The 13,972-nt window shown below is 41.1% G+C and overlaps 1 protein-coding gene across 1 annotated transcript in view; it reads right to left on the bottom strand.

The window, feature by feature from the left end:
• The window catches only part of HACD2 (3-hydroxyacyl-CoA dehydratase 2), a 92,141-nt gene that overhangs the window by 59,513 nt on the left and 18,656 nt on the right, over window positions 1–13,972 (bottom strand). Inside the window, 1 exon segment of the mRNA XM_049710454.1 lies at window positions 11,470–11,488. Within this exon segment, the coding sequence (XP_049566411.1) occupies window positions 11,470–11,488 (19 nt within the window).

Below are 13,972 nucleotides of genomic sequence, written 5' to 3'. Positions count from 1 at the left end.
AAAGCCAATTGCTGTCTTATATGCCAGCAATGAACAACCAAAATTTGAAAAAAAAAAAATTTGTAGTAACATCAAAAAAAGGAAATACTTAGGTACAAATCTAACAAAATAGGTACAGGATTTTTATGTGGAAAACGTCAAAACAATGATGAAAGAAATCAAGTAAGATCTAAATATATGGAGAGCTAGTCCATGTCTGTGGACTAAAAGACTCAATATTGTTAAGAGGTCAATTCTTCCCAACATGATTTATAGATTCAACACAATATCAGTCAAAAATCCTAGGAAGCTACTTTGCAGATATTAACAAACTGATCCTAAAGTTTATATGGAAAGTCAAAAGACCCATATAATACTGAAGAAAAAGAAGAAAGTTGGAGGCCTTGTATCTATTACAACCAAGACATTTAGATCAACAGAACAGAGAGTCCAGAAATAAACCCATGCAAATATCTGATCTTCAACAAAGGCACAAAGACAATTCAATGGAGAAAGGATAGTCTTTCTAATAAATGGTGCTGAGACAACCGATGTCCATATGTGAAAAGTGAATCTAGAAACAGACTAGACATTTTTCACAAAAATTAACTTGAAACAGATCACAGACCTATTTGTAAAGTGTAAAGCTATAAAACTTCTGGAAGAAAACAGGAGAAAATCTATGTGACCTTGGGTTTGGTAATGAGTTTTTAGATACAACACCAAAAGCATAATCCATGAAAGAAAAAAATTCCTTCATAAAAGCAATTTTTTGGTTTTAAGCTGGTTAAGTGTAAAGTTGGTTGGTTTTAAGTTAAACTTTGGTTAAGTTGGACTTCATTAAAATTAAAAACTTCTGCTTTGTGAAAGAGACTATTAAAAGAATGAAAAGACAAGTCACAGACTGGGAGAAGATATTTGCTAAACATACATCTGATAAAGGATTTACATCCAAAATATAGTAAGAATTTTAAAATCTCAACAGGAAAACAAACAACTCAATTAAAAAGTGGGCAAAAGATGTGAACAGAAATCTCATCAAAGAAGGTATACAAATGGCAAATAAAAATATAAAAAAATGTGCACATCATTTGTCATTTGAGAAATGAAAATTAAAATAAAGGAAACTCGGACTTCTCTGGTGGTGCAGTGGTTAAGACTTCAAGCTCCCAATGCAGGGGGTCTAGGTTAGATCCCTGGCCAGGGAACTACATCCCACATGCATGCCGCAGTTCACATGCCACAACTAAGGAGCCCGCATGCCGCAACTAAAGGAACCCATGTGACGCAACTAAGGAGCAGGCGAGCTGCAACTAAGGAGCCTGCCTGCCATAACTAAGACCCAGCACAACCAAATAAATGAATATTAAAAGAAAAGAATAAAGGAAACCACTGCATATATACTATGATGGCTAAAACCCAAGGTAGCAACTGCTGGTGAGGATGCAGAGCAACAGGAACTCTCATTCATTGCTGACAGGAATGCAAAATGGTGCAGCTACTTGGAACAGCTTGGCAGTTTCTTACAAAAGTAAACAGTCTTGCTATATGATCCAATAATTGTGCTACTAGGTACATAATCAACTGATCTGAAAATGCAAAAAAAATTTTTTTCCCACACAAAACCAGCACACAAATATTTACAGCACCTTTATCCATAACCATCCCAAACTGGAAGCAAACTAGATATCCTTTGATAGGTGAATGGATAAACAAACTGTACATCCATACAGTGGAATATTATTCAGAAATAAAAAAGAATGAACTTTCAAACCATGTGAAGATATGGATGAATCTCAAAAGCAGATTGCTAATTGAAAAACGCTGTGAGGTAGGAACTGTTATTAAAATACTAGTGGAAAGATGTTCACTATGAATGAAGAAGAAAAAGTTCCTTTCCTAGGAAAGCTGTACAAAACTATAAAAGACATACTACGTCATACAGATATTCCAGATAGTCCAAAGTGTTCTTGCTTCCTTCATTAATACACTATTTAGCATTCAACTCCTGCTGTGGAATCATACATCAAAGAATTCTTTTGCTAAACTTTCACTTTTTGGCTCAATGCAATTAACTCGGTCACTAGATGGTGTTTCCAGCTTTGCTGGACTAACCTTGCTTTTGAAGCTAAGAACATAAGTGGAAGGTTTACTGACTTCAGACTGTCACAAACCATCTGACCAGAGATCTTCTGAAATACTTTCTTTGTCTCTAGCTTTTCAATTAAGCAAATTAAGGTAATTTTTAATTTTAGAGATATCCTGTGCCTATAATTAAGAAATATTTATGAGATAATCTCCAGGGCAATGCAGGAAGTTTCAGCTTTTTGTTACCTAAAATATTAATGATCAAGGCATGAGAGAGCGATGGAAAAACATCCACTTCTCTTTTCTCTCTCTCTTTTCAGTTTCAGCTATTGATTCATTACTATTTTTATTGGACGTCCTCCAGAAGTCCTTACCTTCAGAGTGTCTCCTTACTAATACAAGGGTGCCATCTAGTGATGGTCATGGGTAAATGTATGCCATAGAAAGTGTGTGTGTCCATCTCCCACCCCAATTCAGTTTTCTGCTGGGGCTTTCAAGATGCATTGAGAAAGCAAAATAAACAAATGGGACCTAATTAAACTTAAAACCTTTTGCACAGCAAAGGAAACCATTGACAAAACGAAAAGAGAACCTACTGAATGGGAGAAAATATTTGCAAATGATATGACTGATAGGGGTTAATCAAAATATATACACAGCTCATACAATTCAACATCAAAAAAACCAAACCACCTGATTAAAAAATGGGTAGAAGAACTCAAGAGACATTTTTCCATAGAGGACATGCAAAAGGCCAACAGACACATGAAAAGATGCTCAACACTGCTAATCATCAGGTAAATGCAAATCAAAACCACAATGAGATATCACCTCAAATCTGTCAGATGGCTATCATCAAAAAGAACACAAATAACAAATGTTGGCAAGGATGCGGAGAAAAGGGCACCCTTGCACATTGTTGGTGGGAATGTAAATTGGTGCAGCCACTGTGGAAAACAGAAGAGGTTTCTCAAAAAACTAATAGACCTACCATATGATCCAGCAATTCCACTTCTGGGTATATATCCAAAAACCCCCCAAAACACTAATTTGAAAAGATACGTGCACCCCAATGTTCATAGCACCATTATTTATAACTGCCAAGATATTGAAGCAACCTAAGTGTCCCTCGACAGATGAATGGGTAAAGATATGGTATACATATACAATGGAATACTACTCAGCCATAAAAAAGAATGAAATCTTGCCATTTGCAGCATCATGTATGGACCTGAAGGGCATTATGTTAAGTGAAATAAGTCAGACAGAGAAAGACAAATACTGTGTGATGTCACTTATATGTGGAATCCAAAAAATGCAATAAACTAATGAATTTAACAAAAAAGAAACAGACTCACAGATATAGAGAACAAACTATCGGTTACCACTGGGGAGAGAGAAACAGGGAGGAGCAGGAACGGGGTTGGGGATTAAGAGGTACAAACTATTGATACCATGTATAAAATAAATAAGCTATATGGATATATTGTATAGAACAGGGAATATAGCCAATATTTTATAATAACTATAAATGGAGATAACCTTTAAATTGTGAATCACTATATTGTACACCTGTAACATATAATTTTGTACATCAACTATACTTCAACAAAAAATGCATTGAGAGGGAAAATGTACTAAATCTATCAATACTATACTTGAAACAAGTTTCCTAATTCTCATACATAGGTATATTTAAACATCTAGCGCATCCTCCTTTTCTATTATTGCCCAGATAACTGACCATCTCTGAAGCTACTTCATAGTTAGTTTCATGGAATTTCAGATCATCCAGCTGAAAGGAATGTTAGAGATTATCTATTATCTAGTCAAACTCCTACTTCTTCAGATGTGAAAACTAATGCCCAGAGGGAGGATGCCTGACTTGCTACACAGCTAGTAGTGTTTCCAATGGGGTTGGTTTGCCTTAGCTTGGTTCCTGATGGACTGGAAAACAAGATAATATTACCTTACCGAGAAGATATTTTAAAATATCTCAGTAACAGGCTTCCATTCAAACCAAACCCCTAGCTGTTCCTGCAAGAATGGCAAAGGGTAAAATTCCCTGATCTAGGCTCTATTCATGGCTTTCCCTTTTCCAACTGGGCACAGAAACCCTCAGGGATTATGTTTTGCCCACTAATAATCAATGGAAGAGCTGCTACAGCTTACTGAGTGCTTGCCAGGTGCCAGGCAGTGTGCGTGAGCTCTGGGTAAGCCCCTCACCTTCCCTGCTCAGGCACGTTGGGCTCCTGATGAGCATATGCCCTATTTGTCCCTTCCCTTCATCTCAGTACATTCAGTCACAGCCAGGAACAACTTACGGAGCTGGATGTTCCAGGCAAAGGGACATTTTATGTACAAAATCATGGAGTGTGAAAATGCAAAGTTTATTTAGAGAAAGTGGCTGAAACTTTGGGTATGAGGAGCAGAAGACGCAGGTGCTAAAACTATCTTTCCTTCCTCTTCTCTCTCTGTTTAGAGGGGAGGAGGCAAAATGTGATCAGGAGGCAACAGAATAATCAAAGCGCCAAAGTAGAGGGAGACTAAGCCAGACTGGTCTGAAGGGCTTGGCTGATTTGGGAAAGATTATGAACATGGTCTTGGTAGTGTTCTGGTGTCGGGATGCTGGGAAATGACTGTACTCAATAAATGACAAAGACAGAATAGCAAGGAGTTGACCAGGCCTCTAACCTCCCCACTGCACCCAGACAGCCCACTGCACCCAGACAGCCCTCTAGGCAGCAGACACAGGCCGGCCTGCTGGGAAAGGTTAAGTCCATTTCCCCACCTCAAAGGGCATCTCCTTCCTCTGTCAGTACTACCACTAAACATGCCCCCAGGCAGAAAGCAACTTCTGAATCTAAATGTGCACCATTTTGTATTCTGTAAGCCAGGAAAACTGGCTTGGGGAAATGGGTCCCAGGGTTGAACACACTAAGAACAGGGTGGAAGAGAGCCAGCAAGGTCCATGTGACCCTGTGTCAGTTCCCACTAACAAAAGGGGACATAGATCTCAGGATCAGAAACTTGTACTTTGGGAATATGGCTATTTTTATACTGTTTGTACTTTTGATACTCATTCCCTTTTTGTTCTTCCTCACTTTTGGTAAAGTTCATTTAAAAAATGTCAACTAAGCTAAGAGGCACCAAAGAAGGCAGTTTTGTTTCTGTGCCCAGCCATACCCATGAGGGCTGGGCGCAGGGGTGAAAACAGAATTCCAGGTGAGCAAATCTGGGGGAATAACTCCTTTCCTCCACAATGCTTTCCTTCCAGAGTTCTCTTCTGCTGCAACACGGAAGGTTCTGGGTCTGGCTTTAGTAATATGTGAGGGCATGTCCTTCACAATATTGCACTGTAAATGAGTAATAAAAGCTTGAACCTCTGGGGGGCCGGGGAGGGGGGCGGATGGGAGGAGGCGTTGCAGTTTGGAGAGGATTTAGCTCATTCTCACTGGTGGGAGGGATAAGATTTCTGGTAGGAGACTGGGTCTTCTGGTGCTTGTCTCTCCGGCAGCTGCCCCTTTCCTCCCTGGCACCATTTGTTACTTAATAAAATCAGTCTGAAGCAATATGCTACCTATTAATATTAGGGTGATTACAAATTTCTTAAAATTAATTGTTAAGAAATAATTAAGTAAAAGGTATCATCAGTTTACGAGAGGAGTGCAAGCTGGAATGTACAGCAAATATTTGAAACCACAAATCTAGAATACCTACGTGAAAGGGCTTCTGTCCTTGTCTGTTGATGATATCAGAGTGCTAATACTCAACTTCAGACATAATACCCTCTGGGCTATGACTGAGATCCTGTTCTACAATTTTCAATCAAGAGAACTTCCAAAGTTATTTATATTGACAGTATAATTTCCAACACAAAGGTTCACCAAACACACAATGTTACATCTTATTAAGAGTATCATCAGGGGCTTCCCTGGTGGCGCAGTGGTTGAGAGTCCACCTGCCGATGCAGGGGACACGGGTTTGAGCCCCGGTCCAGGAAGATCCTACATGCCGCGGAGCGGCTGGGCCCGTGAGCCATGGCCGCTGAGCCTGCGCATCCGGAGCCTGTGCTCTGCAACGGGAGAGGCCACAACAGTGAGAAGCTCGCGTACCGCAAAAAAAAAAAAAAAAAAAAGAGTATCATCAGTTCTAGTCTCTCTACCTCTAATTTCTATCCCAACAAAGTGGGGTAACCATACTCTGGAGTTAGCTGAGAACCACCCATATCCAATATGCCTCTTCCACAATCTAATCTTGAGCACAACACAGAAAAACAGGTAATACTTCTTTCAGTACAAACTGTACCATGTGGTTAAAGAAAACCACAACTCTTCTTTGCAGTCTTGTAAAAGACATGTCTCAACTGGGTTTTTAAATTCTCATTTCCAAAAAGAAAAACACTGCGTAAATAAAAGCATTATGAATTTTGGTCTGAGGGCTGCAACCACAGTATTTAAGAAATCTTATCCCAGAAAAAGACAAATACTGTTTGATCTCACTTGTATGTGAAATCTAGGAAACAAAAACAAAAAACAAAACTCATAGATACAGAGAACAGACTGGTGGTTGCCAAAAGCAAGGGGTGGAGGTACGGGGAACGGGTGAGGGTTGTCAAAGGTACAAACTTCTAGTTATAACATAAACAAGTCCTGGGGATGTAATGCAGAGCATGGCGACTACAGTTAATAATATTGGATTGCATATTTAAAGTTGCCAAGAGAGTAGACCTTAAATGTCCTTATCACAAGAAAAAAAATTATAACTATATGAGGTTATGGACATTAAACTTATTTTGGTGATCATTTAACAATATATACATATACCAAAGCCTTATGTTGTACACCTGAAACTCATAAATGCTATATGTCAATTATACCTTAATTATAAAAAATATGTCCCCAACATGTGCTCAGAAGGGCTATCACTTGTCCCCTTTCCCTCCCCGCAAAAGAAATCTTGTTCCTGCATTATCAGTGGAGAGCAAACAACCCACTTTAAAGAAGTTGGGGCATGGAAACCCATTTGGAAGGACAGAGGCCTGACTTTCTTACAGAAATGAATCCCTCACGTGGAATTTTAGTTTACTATTTCTGGAGGCTATTTTTGCCAAGTTGCATTGTCACAACCATGGACAAGAAGCAACTCCAACCCATACTAAGAACAGGTGGCCCTGAAGCACTCACTTACACAGAAATTACAATTTAGGAAAAATAAGAATATGGAAGAGATACACTTATATAAATCTAAATATGGAACATTACATTAGGGACAGAATAAAACTTTTAACATTCTATGACATTATTATTGTTAATAATAAGAACTATCATTTTATTGGGCAATTTTCAACATTGCTATATCTTAGACATTAAGCTAAGTGTTTCTCACATGTGTCCTCTCGTGTTTTCACAACAACCCTAGAGGTAGGTATTATTATCCTCCTTTTATTGAGGAAGAAATGAAGGCACACAAAAGTTGAGTTACATCCTGAAAGTAACAGCTAGTAACTAACCCAGGTCTGACTGAGGTCTAGACTTCTCATCAACAATATGTAAACTAAAGACATCTCAAGGCATTAAAACAAGTTTCTAAAAGACCAAGCTATCACAGTGAAAAGTTTCAGAAAGCCACAGGAAAATAAACCATCATTCCAAAAGTAAACTTAAGTCGTATGAGTAAAAAAATAAAGGGTTGCCTTTACGCTCATGCTAGAAACAGCCTATTTATTAGTATTCTTACTGATTTTTTTAAGAAACTGAAAACATTTTGAAACAAGTTTCAGAAAATTTCACCAGAATTTAGTAAGATTATGATCAAATGTTCACTGAGCTCCCACTAGGAGCCATGAACTGTTAGGTGCTGGGATATAGAAATCAATAGGAGACAGTTCTCATTCTTGGAAAAATTCAGTGATCTTGGTGGGAGATATAGGTATAGTGACAGACCATAATACATTGTGGAAAGTGTGATAACAGAGTGAGTTGCAGGGTATTACAGAAAAGTGAGGAATGGTATGTAATCTAGCCAGAGGGTGGCAGGAGAGTTTACTGGGGGAAGCTGCCAGCTGCAGGGGATGGGCTACCACTCCGGCAGAGCACAAAGCCTGGGCACAGACCAGAGGCAGGAAGTAGTGCAGTAGTATGGGGGGCCGGGGGGACACAAGAAGGTCAGGGTTGCTGAAGCACAGAGTGGGAGGCAGGCAATGGACATAGGTAAGGCTAGGGAGGTGGGCAGGGTCCAAATCATGAAGATGTTTAAACCAGCGAAGGGTTTTAAGCATGGAAGTGACGTGCTCAGAATCATCCTTTAACTCAATCCCTCGAGGACTGTAAGCATGGATTTGGAGGCACACAGCCACAGGTTCAACTTCTAGCTCTAGGGCTTATTAGCTAAGTGAACTTTGGCAAGATATAAACCTTCTAAGCCTCAGTTCTGTCAACCGTAAAATGAGAAGTAAGTAGATTATGAATGTAAAGCACTGAAACATAGTAAATGCTCTTATTATAATGATCGCTCTTATTATTACTAATATTAATATTATAAACCTACAAGTTCAGGGAGTGTGATATGGGAGTCCAGATGAGACATACTCAGACCCTGAACAGGGCTGGAAAAAACAGGACAATCTGAGAACTATTTAGGAAACAGAATTGAGAAAACCTGATGACCACCTGGCTATGGGAGTATGGGGAAAGGAGAGGAGACATCATGGATGAGCACTAGGTCTAGAATGGGTGACTGAATGGATAGTGGTTGGAAGCTGGTGGAGCACCTGACAAGAAGAAGGAGGCTGCTGAGGAGAAGGAGGTGTACATCCAGGAGTGGACATCCAGGAGCTCATGGGGTGAGTCTGGAGTCTGGGGTGCAGGTGTGGCTTGGAGTTAAAGAACTGAGGGTCTTAAGTACCTCAACCCATGAGAAAGGAAGAGATCACCCAGAGGGCCTGTTCAGGCAGAAGAGCAGTGTACTGGGCCAGATACTGGGAACACCCACAATTAAGGGGCAAGGGGAGAAAGAAAAGCCCCCAAAGAAAGAAAAGAACCACAGAGGACCAGAAAAGCCAGGAGGGCTCAGTATGATGTAAAATAAAAGAACAGGATGTCACAGAGGGGTCATCAGTGGTACCCAACGTAGTTGAGAAGTTCAGTAAATTCCAAACATTAAATTCCTCAGAATTTAACAGAAACTCGTGCTGATTTTAGACCAGAGGGCAATTTTAGTAGGACAAGGGGTACAGAAGCACAACTGCTGGGTTAAGGTATAAATGGGAGCGCGGAAGTGGAAAGAGTATACCAGAAATCTGGTAAAAGGGATGAAGAGGACTTATGTAGTAATAAGGGAGGAAGGCAGGGTCAAAGGTTAGGTTAAAAGTTATTTTTAGGATGGAGCATTCTGAGCATTTTGTGAGCTGAGAAGGAAAAGGCAGATGACAAAGGGTGATGATGCAAGAGAGAGAATCACTGATGGAACAAGGTTCTTGAGAAAATAAGAAGGAATTTTAAAGTATCTCCTGTGTGTCAGGCACCAAACCAAGACCTAGGGACACCTGTCCACAAACCAACAGAGGGGAGTGTGACATAGATGCTACTCCTCGGAGTGCATCCTGCCAGAGGCGCTCAGAGGGGCGCCCATCTGAGTGTGGCTTTCCTGAGTCTGAGCCTGTGCCTGTTCACCTCTCTGCTCCCACCACCCACCAGTGTCTGGCCCCACCTGGTAGGCATTCAATCATGTTCTTGGTATGAATGAATGAATATACTTGTCAGAAACTTTATTTCCAGGGGTAGAAATTTTATAGAGGCATGAGAATATATTCTAAGACAGATAAAAGGAATTTGTGTATTAAAATACAAGGCAATATTAATTAAAATAATAATACACATGCTTGGAAAACATGCATCTAAGAGCTTTGTACGGAGGGAGCTAAAGGTTAAGAGAGGGGGGAGACTGGGGGCACAGGGTTCAGTCATATGGAGAAGGCCTGAACTGGTTCCAGAACTCTCTCTGGCTGAACATATCCCCCAATCTACAAATTTAAGCACTTAAGGGACAACTTTTTCACCTCAAAACTCTAGATAAAGGACTAAAAAGGAAATGTATGTCAGATTATTCACTAGCTGAAACCCGTTCACCGTAAAATAAAGTCAGTCAGGTGGGCTCTGGCTCAGACTGGCCAGGTCCCAAGTGAGGCTGTGCCATTTACTGGCTAGGGGACCAGGTCCCTTAACCTTCTCTGGGAAAGCAGACCACGTGACAAATGAGTCTCCAAGCTCCTTTCAAATCTCTTGCTTAAAGGTGCTAAAGCAGTTTCCTAACCTTCTGAATCACGTTCCTCTGAGAATCTATGAAAGCTATGAATTCTACCCACCTTCCCAAGCAAACACAGACACATGCATACAAAATTTTGCAAATCATTTGAGAAATCTCTGATTGTAGACCTCCTCCTAGTGAGAAAATAGCCGAGGTGCAATTCTTTATAAGGAAGATGTTTGTCTTCCTTAAAAGTAATAGAGCCCAGGTATCATAGTGATCCCTTTAAGGCCCATGGTGGAGAGTTTGCTGTGTGTCCACCTGAACCGTAAGTCTCCTCATCTCTGAATTCCCCAGTGCCCCGAATATAGTAAGTACCCACTTAATTTATCCATTATGTTGATCAGGGCCATAATGGTTTGAATGCATAGTTCTGGAGTTTTCAGACTTTTGGTGCTTCTCAGTGAGTAGCAACTTCAAATCCTCCCTTGGAGAGACAAGTCCACATGCACAGCAACCGCTATGGGTTTACTCCACAGGGTCTATCAACTTTCCAAAATTGATTTCTGCTTAGAGGAGTCTAGTCGCCCCAGACTAGAAGCTATGCCTTAGTTCCAGAGCAGAATTTGATGACCCTCCGCATTCCCCAAAGAGGAATCACATTGTATCTGCTTTTAGCAGAAATCTCTTACATTGGTATAACCCTTTGTACTTGTACATTCCAGTCCCTCTCACATACATTAAATATTCATCTGAGAGGTAGGCAATATACGCAGTACTCCATTTTAAAAAATAAGGAAAGAGAGTATAACATTTAAGTAATCAGAGAGGGCTTTCAACAGAGCCCAGCACTCCAAGTCACATTTTTATAAATATGCCAGGTGTTTCTCTATTTACCCTTGTACTGAGAAGGCAGGAGAGGCCTCTTTAAATTGACAGAGAAAAATAGCCATGGCATTTAATAAAGTGTTCAGTGATAACATCTAAATAGTACCCATGATTTTAGAAACCAAAAGCCTAAGCAATTTTATATATAATGATTAAATAGGTTAGTTTTTCAATGTTCAGTAAGAATCTAATCAACCTATCATTCATGACTTAAAAAAAGAAAGCAGAATCCACTCTACATAAGTTGGGGGGGGATTCCATACTCACCTACTGCACAATGTAAAATCTAGAGAGAAAAAGGGGGGAAAAGAGAATTAGTAAAGATCAATAATATTATGGTTTTATTTCATACAAACTAGCCTTTCAGAAGAATAGAGCAGTGTCTGCCAGCAATATTGAATTCGAAAAATGAACATTCAATTTTTAAACTTGGCTACAGACTATTTAACAAAATGTAAATTCTTGTTCAGTTTTTTGTTTATTCATTTTTAGTTTGTGTATCTATGGAAGATTTCCTAAGGAATAAATCTTACCCAGTAGTTTAGCAAATGTCAAGGACCTCTTCTATAATACATAAAATGGTAAGAGCAGCCAGTGTACAACAACTCCCATGTCCCATCTGTACAGAACAGAACTATCACAGACTATGGAACACAAGATCAGAAGAGCCTTTTCCTACCCGGCAGGCCCTTCAATGTAGACATTTATTCTACAAAGCTCTACCCTTGGACCCCATCTTATCTCATTCTGTGATCTCATTATAGGGGTATTCCCAGTCTAATCTCTAACCCCAGATTTCTTTGAACTCCAGGCCCACATTCCTTTGGACATCTCCATCTAGGTGTACCAGCAGCAACTCAAAGATGGCATGCGGGCTTCCCTGGTGGTGCAGTGGTTGAGAGTCCGCCTGCCGATGCAGGGGACACGGGTTCGTGCCCCGGTCCAGGAAGATCCCACATGCCGCGGAGCGGCTGGGCCCGTGAGCCATGTCCGCTGAGCCTGCACGTCCAGAGCCTGTGCTCCGCAACGGGAGAGGCCACAACAGTGAGAGGCCCGCGTACCACACACAAAAAACAAACAAACAAACAAAAAAACAAAAAAAAAAGATGGCATGCTTCAGCAGGAAGCTCACCCCTCCTTTCCTTCATACCTACCATGCCTCTTGATCACCAACCCCCCCACTCTCAGATTCAACTGCTCTTTCCTTTCCTTCACTCCCAAGTCAAACAGGTTTCCAAGTCCTGCCAATGCTTTTGGCATGTATTCCCCAGTTTTTTATTTCCAGCGCATGGGTGAGACTGCTATCTCCTCTCCATCTCAATGGCCATCTAACCAGCCAATTAGGTTCTTCCAAATCCCCTTCCAATTCATCCTGTGTCTGGCACTGCTTTAACCTGGGTGGTGGTAGTAAAGAAGTAATTTGAAGCCATCTACAAGGTTGATTTAATGACCAAAGCTTTTCTGGATGATAAGACCTAACAACTATTGCAGTGCATCTTGGAATACATTTCTCAAGCCGTCATTGTATTGTTTGAAACTAACAATAACCCTGGCAGATGGGCAGGACAGATATCTCTGCTTGCAGATGAGAAAACGAAGGCTTAGAAACACTGCTCAGCTTCACCAAGGTAGTAAGTGATGTAGCGGATCAAGAACCTAGATTTTATTCCTACTATACTGCTTTTTGTATCATTTCACTGTACACTAGTTATACCTGAAAAAGCTATAACTTGACAAGACTTAGCTCTATCTAAAACATGCCTAGCGACTTCCCTGGTGGCTCAGTGGTTAAGAATCTGCCTGCCGGGCTTCCCTGGTGGCACAATGGTTGAGAGTCCACCTGCTGATGCAGGGGACACGGGTTCGAGACCCGATCCGGGAAGATCCCACGTGCCGCGGAGCGGCTAGGCCTGTGAGCCATGGCCGCTGAGCCTGCGTGTCTGGAGCCTGTGCTCCACAACGGGAGAGGCCACAGCAGTGAGAGGCCCATGTACCGCAAAAAAAAAAAAAAAGTAATCTGCCTGCCAACGCAGGGGACATGAGTGCCAGCCCTGGTCTGGGAAGATCCCACATGTCACGGAGCAACTAAGCCCGTGCGCCACAACTACTGAGCCTATACTCTAGAGCCCGTGTGCCACAACTACTGAGCCCATGTGCCACAACTACTGAAGCCTGTGCACCTAGAGCCTATGCTCCACAACAAGAGAAGCCACCACAGTGAGAAGACCGCACACCGCAATGAAGAGAAAAGCCCACACGCAGCAATGAGGACCCAATGCAGCCAAAAATAAATTAAAAATTAAAAAAAAATTAATTAAAAAAAAAAGAATCCGCCTGCCAATGCAGGGGACACAGGTTCGATCCCTGATCCAGAAAGATCCCACATGCTGCAGAGCAACGAAGCCCGTGTGCCATAACTACTGAGCCTGTGCTCTAGAGCCTGTGAGCCACAACTACTGAGCCTGCGTGCCACAACTACTGAAGCCCGTGTGCCTAGAGCCTGTGCTCCGCAACAAGAGAAGCCACTGCAGTGAGAAGCCCGCTCAATGCAATTAGAGAAAGCCTGTGTGCAGCAACAAAGACCCAATGCAACCAAAAATAAACAAAAAACAAACCAAAAAAACCATGCCTAATAAGACTCTGTGCTCAAGTCTATGATTTCACTAAGTTTTTTCTGAAGGGAGGAGGATGGGGGTGGCTTGGATTAAAAAAAAAAATCAAGCTGCACAAATATGTCGATAACTGATAAAAGAATTACCAGACTGCAAAT

Source organism: Orcinus orca, chromosome 5 (genome assembly GCF_937001465.1).
Source record: "Orcinus orca chromosome 5, mOrcOrc1.1, whole genome shotgun sequence".
Classification (NCBI taxonomy): Eukaryota; Metazoa; Chordata; class Mammalia; order Artiodactyla; family Delphinidae; genus Orcinus; species Orcinus orca.
This window is presented reverse-complemented; position numbering and strand designations above follow the sequence as displayed.